Genomic DNA, 24,280 nt, shown 5'->3' with positions numbered 1-24,280 from the left:
GTTCAGGAAATTCCAGTTCATTGCAGGTTTGGGTGATATTTGTTTCTGGCTTGTGTGTGAACATCTTAACAGACTTGGTGACAATTTTGGTAGTCTTCCAGTGCTTCGCAAAATAATGACATATCTGAAAAAACTTGTATTGAGTGAAGTTATTTGTTATTCCTGCAATATTCCTTATCCTGTAATCTATAGTTATATAGAAATTACCCCAAAATGCTTTGAATTTGAATGCATTTCTCTATTACACTGTACATTAATAACATTTCTGTCAATATGCCAAAGTTAGCCAATAGGCTCACTTGCATTCCATAGACAGATGGCAAAAATCATCCTAAAAATAAGACCCAACTAATGTAAAGCCACACTTAAACTTCTTAGCGCTCCAGACTCTCTTTCCCTCTGTCATTCTTCCAAAATTGATGTCTGCCTGAGAAACCTGCCCACACAATATCTAACCAGCAGTTAAAGACAATATTAAAGGAACACACTGTAGCAACCAAGGTATTAATACTGACATAGGTTAACTGCTTTAACCTTCCTTCCCACCCTCCACACATCTTATCTGTTAAGTTACCCATCTAAGCTGCAGCACCAAAAAAAATCTGTGATGAATGGAGGACTGGTTTCTTTCTGCTGTGAAATAGACAGACTGTAAGAGGAGTGGAATCTCTCTGTGGGCAGGAGCAGTGATAGATTTATAGTATTCTTGACAAGGGGAAGAAAAATTAACAGAAAAATATTTTAGATATTCCCACTTTGACTGCTTTGCTTTCAAAAGAGATTGTTAAGACATTTTAAGGCAAGTTCTGTTACAAAGTTGTGAGAAGTCATTTTAGGTGCAGTGGATAACTCATGTATCGCCTTCATTTAGTGTGAATTCAGATTGTGTTCTCTGAGGCTGAAGCTCAAGACTTGTCTGATAGAAACCAAGACTGAAGTGGATTTCAGTCTTTAAACTCTGATGTCATAAATGTCAAAATTGTTTTCTCAAATGCAGTTTTATGATATGGGCAGTTATTTACAGAGAAACTGATGATTATTTACACAAAATGTAGAGATGCTTGTTCTGTTCGTAAAGCATTAGGTAAATTATGTATTGTCCAAGCAAATAGTGTCATTTTATAGCAGTCAAATAACTATGTTATCTTCAGTTGTTATAAAAATGTTGTATATATCAAAAATGACTTAAAAAAAACCTTGGTGTTGCAATTTAACACCTTGAAATTGGGCCTTTGTCTCTTTAAGAAGCTAGCTATTTCTGACGTTCCACCTTCAGCACATCATCATAACAGTCCCTCTCCATTAAGCCGTTTCCAACGAATATTGGACTGAGAAGTAGCTTAAGCTCAGCAAACTCAAAGTTCCTCCAGGTGTTTGCTAATTGCTGCTACCACTAGTCTGCTGGAGCTGAATGGGAAAGGCATAGAGGAGGGACGCTTTGTGAGATGGTAGTTTGAAAGTTTGCAGCTCCAAAATTTGTGGAAGTAGGCTGCATTGATTTTGCAAAGAAGTTATTGGTTCGAACTTTTCCTCAGATGACTTAGAAGCTAAGAAAAACCCACTCAGTTTTACCTCAGTCGCTGGTAGACAGGAGTCTATCAGCAACATCTCAGTTTTCAGGCCAGAGGATATATTAAGACCGGGACGCACCCACACAGGTTCTTCCATCTGGGGCCAGCTGCAAGCCCGGTGACGGACACTGACATCGGACCTCTCCTTTCAGCACCTCACAGCCGTACTGGCAGTTGGCCATGGCGCAACTCCGAGCGTCTGATGGAAAAAGAAGCAAACCACATATTAACTCAAGCATGTGCCACAAGGGGGTTCAAAGAGGAACAGTTTATTCCACTCCCTCATATCCACACATACACACACATACATCTCTTTTATCCTCTGGCCAATTTGTTAGAGCAGTGCCACTCGTCTGCCTTTTCTGATATTTGCCAGCTTGACCCCGGGTGCAGCCAAGAGAACAACACAAGCACTGCCATCATTAGATTCCTCTGGTGAGCAGTTGCTGTGTGCTCACACCTTGGCTCAAAGCTCCCTCCTTCAGGCCCTTTGATCATTTCTTACACTGAGAGTCTGATTATCCATCTTCACCGTATTGTTGTGGCAGGGTACGGCCTATTTCCTGTTGATTCACACAGGGAAGATCAAGACCCTCCAAAATAATAATATAATAGAGCAGAAATGGTTTGGGCTCCCCTGATAAATTCATGTCCTAAAAAGGAAATTAAAAGCAGGGCTCATGCTGCTGCAGCGACTTTGACTGTTTTCAGGCTCCCCGGAGTACAGTTTGATGACACAGGCAGTCTGGGCTGATTAAATGCCACGGCGATCCATTGATCAAAGTCACAGCAGGGAGAGAAAAGACGAAAAGCAAGGTGGTTAACACCATCACAAAAACAACACCTAGACTAATTTCACATAGCCTCAAGTGGAGAACAATTCAGACTTCATAAGGCAGAAGAATTAATTTTCTTTTTTATCTTATCTTAAAAACTGAGCTAATTAAAAAGAGGTAGCAGCAGTCATATAGTCCTGAACTGAAAATGTGTGGAGAAATAGTAATCAGGTGGGAAACTGAACTTGCGGGAGATGGGAGATGTGCACAGGCAGCGGCTCGTATTATGAAGGAAAACCTCATGGTGTCCAATAAAAACTGTATATTCACCAGAGGGTTGGAAGACTTTCTTTTGTATTTTTCATTTTACCGCTGTAAGGGCTCTTCACAGGAGGCTTTCCGTGAGAGGAGCAGCTATAATGAAGCAGATCAACACGGGGCTTTAATCAAAACAGTCTATCAAAGGATTGCAGGGTTGCTGTCAGGGCCCTTACACTAGCAGAAAAATACATTTTTATCACCAAGGGCAAGAACTTTCCAAGAACAATGGTGCAAGCATTTGCAGTACCAGACAAAAGTTTACATACATTCACAATGATTATTAACGGCATGTTAATATTGGGCTTTTAATGATTACAAAATATAAAATTTAAGATATTTTTCCAAACATGAATTTAGTGCACATTGACAACAGGTCAGTTATGATAAAATATGATTTCAGAAAGATAAAGCAGGGAACATTAATTTTCTGCAATCACCCTGATCTGAACTGAAGATTTAAGGAAACAACTAGCTTAACTGAGTTGAACCATTTTTGACAAAAATTGTGCTCAAATAGAAATAATCCAGGATCTTATTGACAGCCACAAAAAAGTGTGTGGCAGTCAATAACTTAAACTTATACCTTTAATTTACCGCTATGAATTAAAGGAAAAAGTATAATAACTGTGCACGCATTATTGTATCATGGAACACACCATGGTTGTACATAAAGGTTAGGAAAGAGAGGAGTTTATGCAAAGAGAGAAAGTAAATACCCACACTAGTACACCCCAAGTGTAGAATAAAATTTGTGTGCATGTGAGAGAGACTCACTTCCACATGTCCCATCAGGCATCAGCATGTAGCCATTTAGGCAGTAGCACTTGTAGCTCCCGTATGTGTTCATGCACCTGTGCTTGCAGGGCCTCGGCTTCAGCCCACACTCATTCAGGTCTGCAGACAGACAGACAGACAGACAGAGAGAGAGAGAGACAGACACAGACAGAATGTAAATGGACAAGAGGAGACAACCCCCCCCTCCCCTAAACAAGGTTGAAATTAGGCAAGGGGCAAAGGTGATGGGGTCGACTATGTCAAACCACCCCCTGCATTTGTATATGGGTCAGACATTGTCTTTTTGTCTGTCTGTATATGCGTTAATGTGTGTGCTTTAGAAGTGGGGGTTATCTTAAAGGCAGTAAAGGTGTTACCATGTTCCAACAGGCCCTGAACTTCTCTCTTTGATGATTTACCAGAAAGCCAGTGTCGACTGTCAGCAATCCCACCACCTGCATTATACTCTATGAGTCACCATGACTCCAGGAGACATCAGCCTCACCGACCACCACTCTTTGACAGATATGTACAGATCCACTGTCTTTTGCACATCTGCAGAAGACAGTGGGCCAGCAGCCTACAGAAATCAGACAAGGGAAGGATGCTGACAGTTTTTCTCACGGGAGAAAGACATACTCTCTAAGAGCAACACCTGTCAAATGCTCAACCATATCCTGGCTGTTATATTTTTCTCGGAGTAGACATTTTCACTTGTCAACCACAGATATAATTAAGAACATTATAAGTGTCTGTTTTTGATAATAGCATTTTCGAAGTAGGGTGTTATGTAGGCTGCTTCGCTTGGATTATTTAAAAGTATTAGTTACACTTTTGCTCCTCCTGACAAGTCACAGTGTTCTTATTATAAACGAGCTTTATAGTTTCTCATATTTCCCTCAACTATAGATCCCACTGAAATGTAATATTTTCAAAAAACAGGATGTTTTGCTATCAGCTATACTGATGCATTCCACAAAGTGGATAACACAAAGATGGATTAGCTTGAAATTCTTGAACTTCAGCTCACATTAACAGCAAGAATGCTGCAATTTGCACATAGTCATATATTCCAACGGTGTCAAAGTCCAAAAGAGTAATCAAAACTGGGTTTGGTGAGAAAAAGGAAGGCAAACATGAAATTCTGACCTGTATGGTGATCAAAACCCAGACAATATGCCAGAAACTCATTTATGGCCACGAAATTGTAAAAAAAACTTGCTGAGATACAATTTGATAAGGCAAATCTTGGGACTGTTGTGTCCACACATCAGAGCCCATGTATAGTTTTGACCCTGTAAGGCTTTAGATGATTAAAACAATAAATTTTAAACTGTTGCTTAAAAATATTTTATTGACAACAATTTAAATAAATATTTTAAAAGTCCCAAACTACGGAGCCCCTAAGGGGACATGGAGAGGAAAAAAAAAAGGAAAGAAATCCCGACTTATTATCTCGAGATCCCGACTTATTATCTCGAGATCCCGACTTATTATCTCGAGATCCCGAGATCCCGACTTATTATCTCGAGATCCCGACTTATTATCCCGACTTATTATCTCGAGATCCCGACTTATTATCTCGAGATCCCGACTTATTATCTCGAGATCCCGACTTATTATCCCGACTTATTATCTCGAGATCCCGACTTATTATCTCGAGATCCCGACTTATTATCCCGACTTATTATCTCGAGATCCCGCGACATTTCTGAAAAATCGCGAGTTACTTTTTTTGGGGGGAAAGGCATGTTTTTATGCGGTAAACGTGGGGGAGTGTGTCTACATTGATTATGGAGGACGACTTATATCATTTTCTGCGGTCCAGAGATGTCCCAGAGGAGGATATCATGCACATGCAATTTAGCGTACATCCATCGGTAACCGTGAAGCTGTCCAGAGGACTGTAGCTGGTTATTAATGAATTCTACCAAAACTGCCAAGTCGGAAAAGGACTTGCGCCGAATGAGTCCCCGCGCTCTGAAAACTCTCTTCAGATGTCTCTCACTAATACTAAATCCATGTCTGCTGTCAAGCACTGATTTAATGTGTTTATACTCAAGCCCAAGCTCGAAATAAAAATCTATATATCTACCCCATGGGTGGGTGTCCTCCATCACTGTGATTAGGTCGTTATGTACTGATGTCGGGATCTCGAGATAATAAGTCGGGATAATAAGTCGGGATCTCGAGATAATAAGTCGGGATCTCGAGATAATAAGTCGGGATTTCTTTCCTTTTTTTTTCTCTCCATGTCCCCTTAGGGGCTCCGTACCAAACTAATGACTTCCATTCCTGTTTTTTTTGTGTATATACAGTAGGTCAGATGATTAACAATGTCTTTTTCTATGGTAAAGTCTGTGACTAAGCTAGTTCATTTTTATTTATCAACATTTGTTGGTGCTAAGATCCCTAAAAAAGATTTACTCTTGGTTCATAGCTTAAAGCAACAATATAATAAATGTATCAAAAATAGCATTTGTTCACCAACAACATTTTGATTTTATTAATGTTTAAAAAAATAGGTGCTTGAAAAGAAAAAAATGAGAAAACCAAAGAATCTCTGGCTTTTATGCTACAATCTAACTCGCGTCAATGATTTTCTGTCAGACATTTCTTAAATAAACCTTTCGTTGGACCTATAAATGCTGTAAAGTATAGACCATGTTTTTAATTTGTTCTACCATAGAAGCAGCTTTTTAATGATAAGAGCTTCACAATGAAGAACTGTTTCTCAATACTCGACAGTCAATATCTGCTGTAGTGTACAGCATTATTATTATTTACATTGGAACTCGTTGGTCAGATATTCACTGTGGCATGTAGCTCCTTAGTTCTTGGTACCTTATTATTCCTCTAGTTGTGAATTAAATGTGTTGTGGTGTGCATTTGGACAGTCTGAAAGCAATCAATATTTAATAAAAGCATGTCTCGAGTCTTTCCTCGCTATTAAAAAAGCAGATGAAGTAAGGAGTACCCTGCAGGTATAAAAGTATATGATACAGGAAGAGAGAGTTTTCATTTCAATTTTTCCTGAAGCACTTTTTAAAATTAAGTTTTCTTATGGAGGATATGGTGTCACTCTTGTTGGAGGTTATCACAGAATTAAAGGAAGGACTGGATGGCAGAACTTGTTCATACTGAACCACAAGACTCGCTTGCCAATTTTAAAAGGAAGCTGAAGTAGGTTTAAGCCTTTTTTTCTTCTATGTACTGTTATTCTTTCCAGGTACTGTGGCTTCTTCCCACAGTCCAAAAACATACATGTTAAGATAATTGGCCAAATTGTCATTATGTTTGAGTGTGTGTGCAAGGTTATGTGTAGTGGTGTGTCTTTCTGGAACAGCGTGATGGACTAGTGGCCTCTCCAGGATGCATGCATGTGCCTCTCACCTACTAACCAGAATGAACAGAGAAATCAGTCTATGGCCAGAATTGCATGATGTTGAGAATCAGTAGTAAAGACCAGTGATACGAGTCAAAAACTCAGAAATCCAATCTTTTCCACTCAGTAAACCTATCATACCAAAGTTCTACCAAGTCATGCTAACAATGATAGTCTTTGATGTGGAGGTTGTTACTGAAAACTCAGGGTTACAAATAAAATTAAGCCTGAGGATCCTGGAGGTCAGTCCCTGGCTCATGCGGAGAAGTTCTAGTTTCTTTTTACTATGTTCTACTATGGACATGAGGTATGGATGAAAACCAAAGAAAAAGATCTCCTATGCAAATTAATTAAATGGGCTTCCTTCATAAGGCACCTTGGCACAGTCTTACAGATAAGGCTTTTTATTTTCCAAAGCCTTGTCCAGTATCATTTCAATAGCTGTGAACATAGACCTGAAAGAATTGCAGATGTTGTATAGAGTATATTTTGATGTATTTCACCATGTCACTACTTTTTAAAAGGAATACCAAGTCAAATGGAAAAAGTTAAAGAAAGTGCATACCAACAAATATTGGATTTACAAAACTATGTACAATACCGGGGATGTGCTTTCTTCTTCTTTGTTTTATTGATTAGTTTGTTCATTGTCTCTGTAAAGTTGCAGCTTCTTTTTCACTTTTGCTAATCTTTACACAAATCATTGTTTTAGTTTGGGTCCTGGTTACATTTTTTGTTTGACCTCGGTTCAGTTTTAGTTTTTTTATTGTTCAGCCCACCTTAGCAGCACTTGTTGTTAAAATAAGGTCAGTTTAATCATGTGGCTGCCTTTGAGCCTTCTCCTGCCTTGGTTTTCCAACAAGTCAGGTTCTAGGAAACATAAACAGCTTTATCCACTTTGTGAATTTTACCATTTGTTTCTCAGCTACAGCAGAACCTTTACAAATAGACTTCCTTTAACGTCAGAAGTTGGCCCTCCCTGCCCTTGCAACACTATATATGGCCCCATCTTTAGCACTGTGAACACATGGCAGGGTAAGCTGCATACCTTTGCCATTTAAAAGACACCGCAAGTTTAATCTGGATAAATGATGAAGCAGATGCACAGTTTCTATGATCTACCCACACACCCTTCCTCTTCTATTAATAGAAGTTTCTGATCTACTGACACTGCGCAGGCTGACTGATCCGTGGCTGTAACAAGGCTTTGGAACGCTTGCCTCTTTAAACCCACAAAGTGCCAGCAGGCTTAAAGCAGCGTTTCATCACTGGGAATACTTCATATCCAGCTTAGGGGTCAGTTTGTTAACACTTGTTACAACAGGGCTACTATTTAAAAATGTAAAAGCTTTACTTACCATCACTTTATAAGTGAGGATATCAAGGACCAAAATAAAACTGAGAGGATATACAGAATAAGGAATTTATACTCTTTATGGCAAACAAGTGAAACGGCATTGAATACGAGTTTCATTATTACAACAATGTTGTAACTTCCAAGAATATTTGTCTTGGAAGTGCAAACATAAACTATATATAGCGAAACATGACTCTGTGTTTTGTGTAATTCAAATTTCATTTTGATTTTCAAAACAAAATAAAAAATTTTTTATGCTATGGCCACAAATTTTTATGTGTTTAATGATTTTTGTTCTTTTTTTTGTAGATAAATCAACACAAAGTAGTGCATACTTGCAAAGTAGAAGGAAAAGGATAAATAATTTTTAAGATTTTTAACAAATAAAAAATAAATGTTTGCCATATATTTCAGTCACGGAGTCAAAAGATTTTTTTATTGTAATTAAATTATTATGTAATATAATTGAAATACATTTAAAAAATATTCTTTGCAAAGTAGCTCAAACTCAAGACAAATTTGATATCAGTACTAATTTCCATATCATGCCACAAATCTACAATTTGATTTAAGCAATAGCTCTGACCAGGCTATCCTATTATATGTTCTGATCTAAACCATTCAATAGCAATTATAAATTTAAGTTTAAGGTCCATCCAGAAATCAGTGCAGAGCTCCTGATGAACTTACACCTTCGCTTTAAGGGAACTGAACATAAATGCATGCATTTAAGATTTTTGTTTATAAAGAATGTTGAAAAGCATATATAATTTTATTTCCATTTCACATTTTCCGCTACTTTTTGTTGGTCTATCACATGAATTCCCATTTACATACAATTAAGTGTGTTTGTATTGTTTGAAAGGGGTATTTGCCATGGGATTTTCTTCTGCAATTAATTATTTTTGCCCCTTAATAGTCACAGCAGTTATGACGGACACTCATTAATGCATTTACAGAGACCCCATAGCAACAGGACATTGCCCGCATGGCAAAGAAACAGGTCTCTGCTCGCCTGGTGGACTGAAAAACATCTTAGAAATGTAAATGAGGCATTACTGAAACAGTTGCATTCTCAGATAGTGGAAGATCAGTGAGCGTGAGCACAAGCCAAACAAGACACAGCCAGAATGACCTCTTCAGAGACAGATAATACTAACCAAAAAATATATAGAGACCAAGGGGAGAGAAGGCAGTCAAAATAGTGCAGACTCAGATTGATGGAAAAACTGAGAGATAACAGGCAGCTATGAACAACAGCTTAACTTCTGAAATTGGCCCCAGGTGGAAAGCAACTTATACTACCACGAGTTGGAAAGTCCCTTTGGGGTGTTCACTGAATGGTAAAAGAACTGTGGAGACACATCTGAAGCGATGCAGGGTGGATTGATTTATTGGGTCAAGCCCCACAGAGGTGTGCCATGCTGCATTCCCGACACGCCTCTTCCACTGACGGGGGGATTAGCAGGAAGCTCTTTCCTGGGGATTCACTTGTCTTTAAAGCAGGTAACACCAGGTAAAACAGGCCATGCTTGAGCTGCTCTGGTGGGGAGAAAAGGTTGGGACCATACAGATAATTTCTACAAAGTGAGAAACAAGGTTTACTCTGAGGACAGAAAAAAAATAGGATAGCGACTGCTTTTGTGTGCCGAAAATAATTTTTTTTGTGATAAGAAGAAGAAAATATATTGTGGTAAGAAACTGTGACATGCTGTGTGATCATGCTGGCATTTCAGCTCAGTATCTGCTCTTGGGTGGTGCTTCATCTGTCACGGACGACAGTAAGTAGCAACAAAAAAGCAGAAAGTGACATTCACGCCCCCTCAGGTGGCTGCTCCATGCAAGCTGCTGAGAGACAGCAGTGAAACTGCCGAGAGGAGGCTTAATCGAAGAATCTCACCCTCCGTCACTACTCCCACTGGCTGATGGTCCACAGGAAGAAAGACAGGAAGGTGGCCATCCCACACCAGGGGTAATAAATGGTCCAGCGTTTCTTCTTTGTGTATAAGAAAAGAGGTTAGAGTGGGGAGAAGGGAAATGTGATGGATAAGGGTGTTGTCATTTGTTTGACATAAAGAGGTGAAGGAGAAAAGAGAGAGACAGTAATAAAGTAAGAATAGAAAACTTCAACCAATGGATTAGAATGTCTCTGATAACATCAAATTCCTGGACAGTAAAGACAAACAATACTCAAAAAAGACAATTGCACATGTGGGAACTGGACATGAGAGAAACAGCAGGCTTGCTTTTGTTTCTCTTCTCTGTGTTTCTTCTTCTCTCATCTCCATCCCTTTTTTGTGGTAAGTGTGAAATAGGATCTGAGAGGATAACTGTATCTCACAGATTCAGAAGATCTATTGTCGGTGTGTGACTGGACTTTTAAAAGTTGACTAGAGTTTCCATGTAAAGAGGGAAATCAGTGGTGGATTACAAACACTCGAGACTCAGGAATGACAGCCCCTCCCTTCTTGTGGGGCCGTCGCACCATCCGTCAGTCAAGGATCGCTTCCTCTGGCAGAAAACTAACAGCAGCTTTTGTTGGGTGACAGGGAGATGATACAAGCCCTTTTGACTAGTCTGCACACTCATTCAAGTGGTTCCCTATTGAAAGATAAGATAACCTCTTGGAAGAACTTTGCAACCTTTAAGCAACACTTGTCACCGGTTTGAGTTTTTTTTCACAAGTTGTCACTTTGCAACTGCAAAATGTGATGTTTTTGTGTTACTGTGTATTTTATTGGGATTTTGCACGATAAGGTAACACAAGTAGTACGTTTAACATTAAAGGAAAGCTCAAGTTTTCAAGAATAAAAAAGAACATAAAAGTATAAAAGTTTGGTTAAAATACTGTGTTCTTGATGAGCTGAGGCGAGAGTTCAGCCCTCTTCAATTCCTTGAGGCAGAACAGGCATTGTGGGCCCTTTCTGACCAGAAAACGATGTTGTCCGCATGCTACCACCTTCCCTTGAATGAGAAAAGGTGGGTGTTAACCCTAATCCTCCTTGGTGTTGAGTACCACTTTGTTCAAAGAACCCCCTTGGGACAGGTACTGGTTCTCTTTGTAGAGGGTCTCACTATTGCTTGTTATAAAACCACTAAGGTGGAGTCATCTCGAAACTTCAGAAACGTGTTGAGGAATAGATAGCTGTGCAGTTGTGGGTGAATCGTAGGAAAAGAGCCGGACTGAGCACACAGCCCTGCGACATGCCTGTCTTCGGGAATTGTCAAGTTGATAGAGAGAAGCTTTCAACATCGATGTGACCCTAATCCCATCAACTTGTCTGGGAAGATAGTATTGAATGCCGAACTAAAGTCTACGAATAGCATCCTAAGCTAGGTGTCAGGATGCTGCAGGTGTATCAGGGCTGTGTGCAGAGCAATTGCAGAGCCTGCTGAGGAAAAACTTTCTCACTGCTAGATATAGTGGCCACCATGTTTCACTGTGGGGATGATGTGTTGAGGGATGTGCTGTAGTGCTAGAGTTGTTATATCCACACCAAAAACATTCATTTTGGTCACATCTGATTAAAACACTTTCTTCCACATTTTATCTTGTCTGTACAATATAAAGATAAAAATGTAAAACATTCCAGTACCCTAATTTTAAAACTGAAACTCATAGCTCATTAGGTGGATGATGATGTGTTTTGTCACTAATATATCGCTTAACACAACTAAGTTATAGTGAGCTTTTCCAATTTGCATTTAAATGTATATATAGAAATGTATATGTTGTTAGGATACACATTTTATAAGATACACATCTTATATTGGATGAAACAAAGCAGCTTCTTTGGAACAATCCCCACTGAACAGATTCTGCAGGATTATGTGATAAGATTGGGGCAAATATGGCCAGACAAAGGAAACTCCCTGTGGTTAACTGCAAGATGCTCTTGTGATCAGTGAACAATCCCTTAGCAGAAGCAGTCTGAAGGCTCACGCTCTGCTCTTCATCAATGTGACACCATCCTGCCATTCTCCGAGACTTTTTATAGATTGTACTCTTCATAATGTGTTTTCTGTAAGAATATACCTCCACCTTCACAGCTACCTGAACTCCTGGTAAAGAACGAGAAAAAAAAATAGTGACTTCATCTTTAATTGCAGTAATATAATCTAATACTTAAAAATAATTTAAAAAAACAACTTTAATTTTAGTACATTTATTAAATGGTAACAAAATAATTGCACATTAGGAAATTTTTTACAAAGTCACTATTTGCATAATTATAGGAACTCCTAACAATTTTAGGTATAAATGTAATTCATTGCTTCTTGTTTTTCTGGATGTGGCACAGAGGGAATAAACAATCTTTGAATTCTCCCAGAACACCCAACCCCTTAGTGGAAGCATCATGCTGTGGGAATTATTTCCTTCAGGAGTGATGGGGAAACTCAAAGTGGCACGAGGGAAGATGAAAAAGTTTAATTCAAGGTAATCCAAGAAAAGAAAAATGGATATAGAGCACAGGTGTCAAACTCTAGTCCTGGAGGGTCACTGCCCTGCAACTTTTAGATGTGCCTCTGCTGCACCACATCTAAATACAATAATTAGGTCATTAGCAAGACTCTGGAGAACTGATCTACACAAGAAGGAGGTAATTAAGCCATTTCATTCCAGTGTTTTGTACCTGTGGCACATCTAAAAACTGCAGGACAGTGGCTCTCAAGGACTGGAGTTTAACATCCCTGATATAGAGGCTGCAAAAGATTTAACCCTTAAGCTGAGGCAAGAATTGAAAATTACTGGCTATAGATGCGATCCACCCAGGTGTTTTTCAGCAAAGAGTGGGCAACAATTCCTGGAAATATTTGACATTTGGTAGAAATATACCCACAAAGACTTGCAGCTGTTACTGCAGCAAAAGATGGATACGTGAACTATTGATTCAGGGGAGCTAAATTCAAAATGCAAGCCATATGTTTTTGTTTTTTTATTTGTAAACAATCTTGAAGCCAATATGATATGTTCCTTCAACTTCACATAATAAAGTACCATGTGTTGGCCTATGGTATTGAAGTCTGAAGTTATGTGACAGCACATGAAAAGGTTTAAGTGGAATAAATACTTTTGGGAGGTATTCTACATTTGTTTAGCTATGAAAGGCACTCTCACGCTCATTTATCTTCATATGTACTTAATGACTGCATTTAATTGTCTAAAGAAATTTAAGCAGTTTCATTTACCTAAAAATTAATGAGCTACTCTGCTCACAGAAAGTTTTATGTTTCAGACATCCAAAAATAGTTTCTGTGTATTGTGATTCTACACACAGTTCTCCCCACTGGCTGTTAGCACTGCAGGAAGATGGATGAAGAAAAATATTAGGCTTCCTAGAATGAAAACCTTCATCAAAGTGCTCAGAATCTCATGTTGGGTGAATGTTTTAATATTCAGTGAGACAATCTGCAAAATCTTCAACTATAATTAATGGAAATTGTACCTAAATGTTAGTAAAAACATACTTGCTTTGCTAGGAAGCAATAATAATCAGGTGATCAGCATAACAGAGGGATTGCTTATCCAGGTGCAAAAAAAAAAAAAAAAAATCACTTCTGGCTCTCAAGATAAAACAGTAAAACAAAAGGCTTGAAAGTCTTGAGCAACACAGTCAGACTCTACACCTCCTGTCCTGGTATGCCCTCTAAAAAAACCCAAGAAACTGAGCATGTTTTGACCTCTTGCCCCGTTTGGTTGTTCTTTAATGTTTCTGCAGAGAACAATGTGAAAAAAATTGAAAAGGTAACAGACATCAAGCTGATGAGATCATGACCATGGAGACTTGAGACTGCTACTTTGATAAAATCTGAATAATTATGTAAATATTTTAGTGCTCTATTTTTCATATATTTGCAAAAGGCAGAATCTCACCGTGGCACTTTGTGTGTAGAATAGGGTAAAATAACAGAAAGCAATTCATACAAATCTGTACAAAAGCACCTATATATATGTGTGTATATATCCATCCATCCATCCATCCATGAAAATGGATGGATGGATGGAATGCAGTATGGGGTGTGAAATTTGTAGCTCAATTGCTGAACAAACTCTTGAGTGTACTTTGCTTTACAATTCTCTGGGTTTTCTCCCGCTCAACTCCCCTATTCTGGGAATATGGATAGAGCAGTCTGTGAAAAAGCAGTTACTTTTTGCTTCACCCCTCTTGAGGAAGATGTTAATGATGGTCTCCTAAACTTCTGAACAGCAGCATTCCACATAACTGTACATGGTACTATGACAATATTTTTTTACTGAAAATCAGCTTCTACTGTTCTCATATAATACTGCAATTTTGTGCGACATAAAATTTATTATTTTTCATTTGCAGAAAGTCATAATCATCGGAAATAAACACGTAAAATATAGCACTTTGCATGTGGTGAAGCTACAGTGTGTATTATATAAGTTGTATTTACATGACTTTTTTAACTAAATTACTTTAGTAACATAAGTTTTCTGCAACATTCTATTTTATTGAGATGAAGCCTTAAAGTTTGACGTGACTGTGATGAACTTGTGTGGCTACACAGGGCAAATAAATAGATTTCATGCATGCAATTCTCTAAACGCTTGCAGCTGTAACCAGCGGATGGTTAGTTAAAAAAACAGTAACACAGAAGGTTCTGTTCCTAAACCATTTCCAAGTCTTTGGAGAAGAAAACCACTGAATAATCTAGATATTAGGTAATATTCTAAAAATAATACAGCAAATTATTTGAACATGTACACCACAGCTCTAATCTAACATTCCTGAAGAAGCATTAATTACATATCTGGCTGACGGATGAGATGTAAGAGAAGAATGGTGTCTGGAGGCATCCCTCTCCAGAAAAATCGTTCAATTGTGTCAAAACAGCAGGTCAGCACCAGCTAATTAAATCCACCTGGAAGCAATAATCATCTTATTAAAAATGCTGAGATGGGCGGTGGGGGCGTGCTGCCAAACTGTTGCACAGATTATCCCGTAATGAGTTTATTTGTGCAGCAGGAGCACAGTCGTATATCCTCAACAAAGTGTTCGACAGGAGCAATTCTCCTCCTCCCTCTCTGTGCTGGAGAGATGAAGTGCCTTCTTAAAAGAATGATAGGGTTTTACTGCCGTTGTGCAGTGGGTATTAATCCTGACAGCAGAGTGGTTGATAGTTTAAGGATGAACATAATGACATTTGTGTGAATATAATCCATTCAGAGGATTTAAAAATCCCATTTAGTCCTTTAAAAGAGCAAGTCAAATCTCTCAGAACTTGACTCTGAAAGAAATTAATATTAATAGCATAGGGCTTGTTTTTAGTCTCAACAGCAATAAATCCTCATGTGGTTTGCTCCTGCCTAATGTAAGCAACGCTCCAGAGGTGTCTGACATGCTTGTTAATCAGAAAGCCTGCAGGGTGACGCATCTGTCCACACATCTTACTTAAACCTGTAAGAATGTGTGTCAAGTACAACATCTTTAAGTGGCTACAAGTTTATGTATACAGATTCCACTTTATTACAAATAATTGCCCTCCTATTTCTCTACTGGAAACTTCAGTCTCTTATAGCACCAGGTATTTAAATAAAACCCACATGGAATGACCTTTTTAGCTGAACAGCTACAAAATTGGCAGAAAATGTGGCGGACAAAAGGGCTCTGTAATTATGAGCTTTTAAAGAGATCAGAAAACTTGCAATAATGCACTGGCTTAATATTTAAAAGAAAATCTATTTATTCATATGTTCTTTTTAAAATAAACTGGCCTGGAAGAAAAATGAAGAGAGCAAAAGGCACAATGAAACTTCCTGTGCGGGGATGGCTACAGGTTTTGTTACTCATTTATCAAACTACAAATGACTTAGACTTCTTAGAATTTATGCAGAGTTTTAATGTTTTAACAGTGACAACATTTGTTGATGTTTTTCTGCCTGAATAAGACTGTTCTGAGTGCACCACTGTGACTCATCTCATTAGCACTTTGCATTTGTGCTGGACCAATGCAAAGTAGTGCATAATTGTGAAAAGAATTGAAAAGGTTATGTGGATAAATTGTTTTCATTAAAATAACCCGTGCACAAAAATACCCATAACACTGACCCTTTCCCTACGAAAACATTTTCTGTTTGCCTAAGCTTAGGAAGAAAAGCATCAATCAGGGAAGTTGTCAAATTGCCTGTGGTAACTCTGGAGGAGATGCATAGATCCAGTGGTTAGCTGAAGGAATCTATTGACAGAAAACCATTAGTCATGCCTTACACAAGTATGTAAATGTTAAATGAAACAAGCAAATATTGAAATATATCCAAAAGATGTTCAAATTGTTTCCAGTCCTCCACCAGTTATTTAGGAGAAACACAGTTACCAAAAAAAGGTAGCCTGCGCTGGTCAGAGGAGACCAACACTGCAGGAGATTCATCCTCCAGTAAAACAACCTTAAACATACAGACGGAGAACATTCAAACTCCATGCAGGAAGATCCCAGGCCATGATTTGAACACACAACCTTTTAGCTGCAATGCAAGAGTGCGAACAACTATGCTAGTGTGCATTTATACTCCAAGCTTATTGCAGTAAAAGGCAGAGCTAAAAGATGTCAGGAGGGTTGAATAAATGTGAATAACACACTTTTCAGAAAATATCAGAAATTCATCCAACATTTCCATCCACTTCAACCTTTGGTCACATAAAATCCCAATGAAATATATTGAGGTTTGTGATAGAAATGTGACAAAATGTGAAAAAGTTCAAGGGGTATCAAGTTTGTCTTGGAAACAGCTGAAATTAGGTATGTTAAGATCTAGATCTAGATTTTCTAATGTAATGTACAAAACGGCAGCATATATATATATATATATATATATATATATATATATATATATATATATATATACATATATAAAACTAATCACGCTATAAGATACAGAAGACAGTTTCCCATTTGAACTATAATCATTTGTCTTTGTTTTAAAAGAGTAGTGCAATTTATTTTATTGCTACTGCTCTCCCATATGCTGTGTGATGTTGCTTCTACTACAAACATGTGTAATTTATAATTGATTGTGGCAGGAAAGCTAGAAAAAACAACAGAAACCAGAGGTGGGAAATCCCCAGGAACCTCTGATCAGTACATCGCTATTTGAAATTTTAGTTTTCATTGTTTAATTGAAAAATCATAGTCAAAATAAATCGTTAAGAGTCAACATTTACCATATGGATGGATAATATGTATTTTACATCATTCATCTCATAAAAAAACTCTCTCCTGGTTTTACTTGGTCAGATAAGTAGATCTGTGCAACTCTTTTCCCTCCTGGTTACTTAATGCAACAAAAATGAGTAATTTACAGTACTTCTAAATATTGCTCACCTGGCTCATCAATAGTGAAGTCTGAATCAATGTCTGAAGAGGCTGCATTTTAATGAGAAATTGTTATCTCCTACATACAGTATGTCTTAGTAATAATTTTAGTTTCAATAGAATTACATGAAATTAAACAAAAACCGCTTCCATCAGACTGAAAGGTCAAATCCAATGCTTCAATAAGAGTCAGTTTCAACATTTAAATCTGACTATGTCTGCAACCGAACTGGAAAATACAGAATACAGATTCTACTGCTTCATCCTTGAACGTACTTGGATCGCATTTGTTGGATAACATGCTCTAAATGGTTGGAAACAATGTCTATTGTAGCTGAATATGGGATGCGGATCCTTTTTCTTCTTCCCTTTTGTTGCAGATCAAGACAAAGTAGGGACGTCTTGGCCCGCAGAGACGAGTTGCCAATAGCCTTGAAATGCAGGATGAGTCATTGGGAACATTCCGGAAAGGATTTTCAACGAGCCCTCCTCCTCCTTCCTTGTTTTTAATTACACACTATCCTATTCCTGTCTCAGGGCGTGAATTCCACAGGTAATTTAAAGCAGCTCGGACGTCAACGAACATCCAACTGAGGAGCTTCAATGCTTTAAAACATGTCCAAGCTGCCAATACCCAAAACCTACATGTACACACACCAGGAGAGACACTTTAAATAGCATCTGTTGTACTTTGTTAGGCCAAGTTATCGCACATCAGTAATTGCGATATTATCTTCACCGGGTAAGATGCGTTCAACACAGCCCGCTCTCATTTCCATTTGAGCTGAATCAGCGCTCTTTCTGCTCCTCCTCCCCTGTGATTAAAGCTCCTCACTCCTGTCAGCTAAAGGAAAACCGGCTCGGGCTCCTGCTCTAGCCACAAAACACAATGATTACCCTGCTGTTTCTCTGGAGCTGGGATTGTCCTTCACTTTTGCTCCTTGTGAAAAATGTACATGTCAATATACTTGTACAGAGTCTCCCAGCAATATTTAGTCCCAGAGAAATGTTCCCATTTTTGTCTCACTACAAACGCAAACTTCGATTTTGTATTTTATAAGGTTTTTCTGCAGAAGCACAACACAAAGTTATGCATAATGCAAAGAAGACTGGAAATTATTTATGGTTTTCAGTTTATTTTTAGAACTGAGACTACTGAAAATGTAACACTTACTCTTTTTGGGGAATACCTTGGCAAAATTTGCATATCTAAAGAGAATTTGTTTTTATCTAAACTCAGTCAGATTAGACAGAGAGCTTCTGTGGAGAATAAATTTTTATGTCTTGCTGGAGGTACTGAATTGGATTTAGGCAACCACTTTAACTGGAAACTTCCAACACGTGGATATGCTTTGATCTTAACCATTCCATTCATGCTGTATGTTTAGAAATGTTGTCCTGGAGAAAGGGGAACCTCCACAGAGGGATCAAGTCATTTGCAGCCTCTAACAGGTTGTCTCCAGGGCAACCACATATTTAGTTTCATCTATCATCCCATCAACTTCGACCAGCTTTCCTGACCCTGCTAAAAAACATTTTGACCACCACTTTTCTCCATGTGGTTGATCTGCTCATAGTGATGTAATGTTTTCTTGCTATATTTTGATTGTTAGTAAAAATGTTACATTTTGCTTTCCTCTGACCATACTATCTTCTTCCACTTACTCACTGTTTCCTTTGCATGGGTTGTGGATGATTTGAAGAAGAGGTTTCTTGGTGTTCATATGGGGTTTTTTCTTGTTATTCCAGACTTGTGTGGTGCACTCCTAATAATAATCCAGTCAAAATATTCTCATACCTAAGTTAGGAACTCTCAACAGCTGTTTGGAGCAGCTGTTGAGAGTCCCTAAGTTACTGCTAAATTAGTAAAGGTTTTTGTTTTATAAATAATGCAGATCTAGCGACTTTTGTGTAAAGTGTTTGTGAAGGTTTGTGCTTGGACCACTTTTTAAGAGTGTGAAAAAGGTAACATACCTCATTTGTGATTTTTGGGAATCTTTTCAAACAAACAAATTTGAAATGAATACAAAATGTAATTTTTGTTTTAGAGAAAACTAGCTGAATTGGACCTATCATTTGCATGCAAATCAAATTAACCTTAAACTTAGCCTAGATTTCACTTTTACCTTATTTATTTCTGATTGGACCTCAGAGTTTTTTTCCTGATGTGAGTGATTTTCTGAAGTTTGGTTAATTCATTCTCAGATACTGTATGTGCCAGAGAGCTTCTTGGCTGCTTCCTGTTACATTCATGGTCAGCATGAGGGATGACTGCAAGGTTACGAAGTCAATGCAATCAACTGTTCATTGTTGCTACATTGTCACCCAACACGAGTCAGTGACTCAATGTAATGGGTTAGTTTTTGTTGGATAGAAAATATTTTTACCAAGTAAGTGGTAAAAAACTTGAAGTTAATATAACTGACTTAATTAGGTTAAGAAAACTTTTGTAAGGCAGGATTGCCGTGTGGTAGAACACCTATGTGATTACATTTCCCTGTTCCAATGTCCTGTTATGAATAAACCAGCTGGCACAAGATTTGCCACAGCACCTTGAGAGAACTCACCTTGATTGCAGGTCTTGCCGGTGAAGCCTGGATGGCACTTGCACTTGTTGGGTCCCACACACTCCCCATGCTTACAGCTAGGTTGACACACAGCTGTTCAGAAAGGATTTAGAGAAGAAAAGAAAGATCAGTGCAGCGTCCCAACAGAGAATTTGTACCAGATAACGTTGGGAACAGGACACAATCCTTCTGCTTTAAAACGTCCAAAACCACTCAGACTTTAAAGTGTCTGTTTAGGCCACAATTTTTCTACAATGATGCAGAGCCAGGCCTCAATGACATATGAAATGTACTTGTTTTGTTTCTTTTTCTGTGGTGGTAATGTTGCACCCTTAAAAAGTACTAAGAAACTCAAAGGTCTTCGCTTTTGTGCAACTTTATTAAACAAAATCCACAGTTCGAGCATACAGCGTGTGTAGTTTTCTCTCCTTTCGTATATCCACAGGTCATGAACTTTTTACTCCCATCATGCATTGTGTCTTTCTTAAAGGGGTATTATCATAACAGAAATCTATGAAATAAAAAATAATAAAGTAGTCTAATTTAACATTATCACGTTCTTAACATATTTCCAGGGCTCTACAGTAATTTACTAATAGAAATGGAGAAATCATTTTCAGCCAAACATGATGTACACACCAGCCTTTGTTGCTGTGAATGATCTTGGAAAAACAAATCATCTCTCCCTGCAGGTGATAAACGAGAAGTTTGACCTTTTAACACCAAATAACATTCACTTGCTCGTTCATAACCCAGCAATGATATTTACACTGGCAATAAGCTAAAAAGGAATCACCAAGGAGGATATTTGAATATGAGTCTGAAGTTGAAACAATGAAAGCACCCAAATAGAAGCTTTTAATTAGTTCCTCAGTAAAGAGCTGCCCTCCAGATTTTGCACTGTGCACAGAGGTTGATAATTTGAGTCTGAACAAAGATGAAGCCTTACAGCTTCACTGATTCAGTGTTCGGTCTTAGTGAGCTGGAGGCGTGCCCTGCTTATCTGTCTGGACTCACTGCAGTTGCTGCTGAGCATGTCTGATAGAACCAAGTGGTACTAATTTTCATTAAAAAGCTCCATTAATTATGCCATAAAAGGTAGCCATCAGAGGATTTAATTGTCACTGTTGTAAAAGATTCCATGCATAGTAATGTGAGTTAAAGAGGAAGAGAGGAAAGGACTGTGGTGAAATCTGTCGGACTTTCTGTATTTCCTTGCAGCGATAGAATTTGCTGCTGATGCATTTAAATATCACAAGCAGGTGTTACAATCAATCTGGTAGATGCATATTTTATGTTTTGCATTTTTTCCCTTGTTTTTATCAGAAGGACCTTCAGGGTTGCACCACTTAGATATTTCCATTCAGCTGAAGTAGATGTTCAGAATTCAGACTGCAGCATTTAGAACAATCAATGGCTTTTGTTGATGTGTGTTTTCTACTTAAGGTTGAACAACCACACCCATTAAAACTAAATGTTTTTTTAAGTCTCTGTATAGCTCCACGTTTGACATTTCTACAACAGAACAATTGAAAACTCAATTTCAGCAGACTGTGAAGTAAAAACAGCAGTAGAGACACATGAGACTTTTTCTACTTTAATTTTTTAACCAGTTCTTAGGAAATGTTGTACTAGCTAAATAAACTGAAAGCACTTTTAGTTTAAGAGTTGTAAGTCTGTTTAACCCTGGAATAAATTATTTAAATTTGTAGATAACTAAATAACAAAATTGTCATTTAAACAAAGGGATTAACAAGGACTGACCCTGCAAGCAGCAGCAGCTTTTTGGGGAGGATTTTTCCCATTTCATAACATTTTGTTTTTGCTTTACAGTCTGATGCCTGGTTCAAGTGGAAGAAAAAAATTCCACTGGCTTTTATGGGACATATTATCATAATGTGAAAATGTATTTCTTTTTCATGCTTATTTTAAGAAAAAGTAAGGTACGAAAACATCTGTTACTGATAGAACTATTGATGAAGGAAATATTGACATTAATATCAGATTTGTTAGTCATTTTTTAGCATATTGATACTATTCTGATAAGTAAAACTGGGCAGTTATTAATCATCACTTTTTTCATCTTGTTGCTTTCGTGTATGCGTTTCAGAAAGAGTAGGGAGGGCGTTGGGAAGGTGGTATTTGTTTAAACACGTGACAGTGATAGAGGCATAGAGCATTGCAGAGTGTCAATTAAAGCAAAGAATTATTAAAAGATTATAAAAATATATGCATAATGTTGGTAAAGACTGTTTGTTGGCCTCAGCAGCTCTATTAATACTGTATATTAATACCAACCCAAATTTTCATACTGGTGCATTCCTAGACTAGAACCTTTTCAATAAAGCATTTCCAGTGTTAACCCAAGGCCGGTGCTAGAGATGGGTTGGGTGAGAAAAAGAAAATTTATGGGCCAGTTTGTTTGGTAGGAAATGTTCTGTGGCAGACAGGATGTTTTCATACCTGAAAATGCAAATTTCAAAACAACCACAACAGCCCTAAGTTGATGGATGACAACACAACAGAGTTTATCCCAAAGCTATTCAGGTAAATAACTCATGAAGTCAGCATGCAGATTGCTGATATTTCCATCGGTGTTTGTGAGCATAAAGTTTCTATGGTAAGTGACAAAAACAATTAGCACATTTTTTCTATTTGGCAGAAGTTGTTCTCAAGTCAGCCATAAACAAAACAGATGTAGAAATGAATGAAAAAATATTGTAACTATAAGTTGCTCTGGAGCACAAGTCACATTGGTGCGTGGATGCATGCAGTGTAAATCCAGGGTAGAGAGGCGGTTGCATTACTGTTATTTTTCATGGTACGTCACCCATGAAAACATGGGCTTAACATGAGCGGATCATTCCAAGATTAATTTGTTCAGAATCTTTTTTTATTGAACTCAGCATGTAAGGTGTCAACTGAAATCTTCCACAATAAAAGGTTAACTAAATTACAGCTTAGTGAAGTATAAAAAGTAGCTAAATAATTTTAAACTCAGATCAGTTCTATTCGAATAAAACATTTTTTAGTAAAAAAAAAAAAAAAAAAACTTAAACATATTGTGCAAAAACATGAAACTTATGGATCCATTGCTCTGGTACAATCGGCAACTGGTTTACTGTGATGAACGGTAAACATTAAGTAAGCATATGACATGCAAGTATTATTGCTGAATATTGCCTGTATGACTGGCCTCGCCTGTATCTATTTTGACATTTAACTTTAGCATTTCATCCACAAGTGTCTAAAATAGTATGGGCATCCAGGGCAGTGAGAGTTCATCTAATGACCAAGTGTATTATTAGCATGAGGTGGAATTGAAATATAATACTATGCCATTCACTGTCATTGAAACAGTCCTTTGCAGTATTTTAAATGTGCCCACAGTTAATATAAAGATGATGAAATGTTAATACAATTAAAATTGTCAACAGAACCTTCATTAGGCCTTTTGTATTAAGACTATTTACATTCACAACATACAGTCACAACACAATGCCATTTTAAATATTTAACAGCCTATTCACAAAATAAATTGGATGTGTAGAATTGACTTTAGCGCACACAGAGACGCATACTTACATTATTAGTACTGAGAAAGAAGCATTGTTCAACTGTTCAAACCAAATTCAAAGGCACAAGGGGATGAGGAGATTCCTTAAACAGGAGTAGATAGCATCTTTAGACTCATTCAACTTTATTGAGCTATGTAATCAAATAGAATGAAGGCATTGTTAAGCCACTTTGAGACCTCAGTGGAACAAGCCTGGATGTCCACACACTGTGTTTCAAGAGTTTACAGTTACAAATTAAAAAGGGACCCATTTTTAGACGGAAATGAAAAGAGCTTTTCTGTAGGAAGCATTAGTCAGTCAGACCTTGGCTTTGTTCAGACTTGAAAACACAACTAATGTTTTAACTAGACTGCTACACGATACACTTATGCTTAAATATTGTGGAGGACAAGACAGTTCCACAGAGATCTGTGTAATACATTTTGAACAACATGATAAAAGTAATTGAAAATGTAGAAAAAAGTAGAGAATTTTACATAACCACTTGCATGATGTACAAAAGCATTTACAACTTGCTCAAAGGAATGAGAAAATGCTTTTTTAACCTGAATTACTTCAATTCTGTTCTGAGACATCCACCCAAACGACTGAGAAAAACTGTAACAAAACAAATTA

At 37.7% G+C, this 24,280-nt stretch overlaps 1 protein-coding gene across 4 annotated transcripts in view; it reads right to left on the bottom strand.

Annotated features, from left to right (window-relative positions):
- npnta (nephronectin a) overlaps positions 1-24,280 on the bottom strand; it is a 61,457-nt gene that overhangs the window by 18,644 nt on the left and 18,533 nt on the right. For 2 of the 4 annotated variants that reach the window (XM_032563592.1, XM_032563593.1), the window contains 4 exons: positions 20,088-20,180; positions 10,085-10,180; positions 3,443-3,562; positions 1,651-1,770 (listed from right to left, as the gene is read on the bottom strand). In XM_032563592.1, the coding sequence (XP_032419483.1) occupies positions 1,651-1,770; positions 3,443-3,562; positions 10,085-10,180; positions 20,088-20,180 (429 nt within the window). The remainder of the gene's footprint in view (positions 1-1,650; positions 1,771-3,442; positions 3,563-10,084; positions 10,181-20,087; positions 20,181-24,280) is intronic. The other 2 variants (XM_032563594.1, XM_032563595.1) reach the window with 1 other exon arrangement.

The sequence above is a fragment of the Xiphophorus hellerii genome, chromosome 5 (genome assembly GCF_003331165.1).
Source record: "Xiphophorus hellerii strain 12219 chromosome 5, Xiphophorus_hellerii-4.1, whole genome shotgun sequence".
NCBI classification, from domain to species: Eukaryota; Metazoa; Chordata; class Actinopteri; order Cyprinodontiformes; family Poeciliidae; genus Xiphophorus; species Xiphophorus hellerii.
This window is presented reverse-complemented; position numbering and strand designations above follow the sequence as displayed.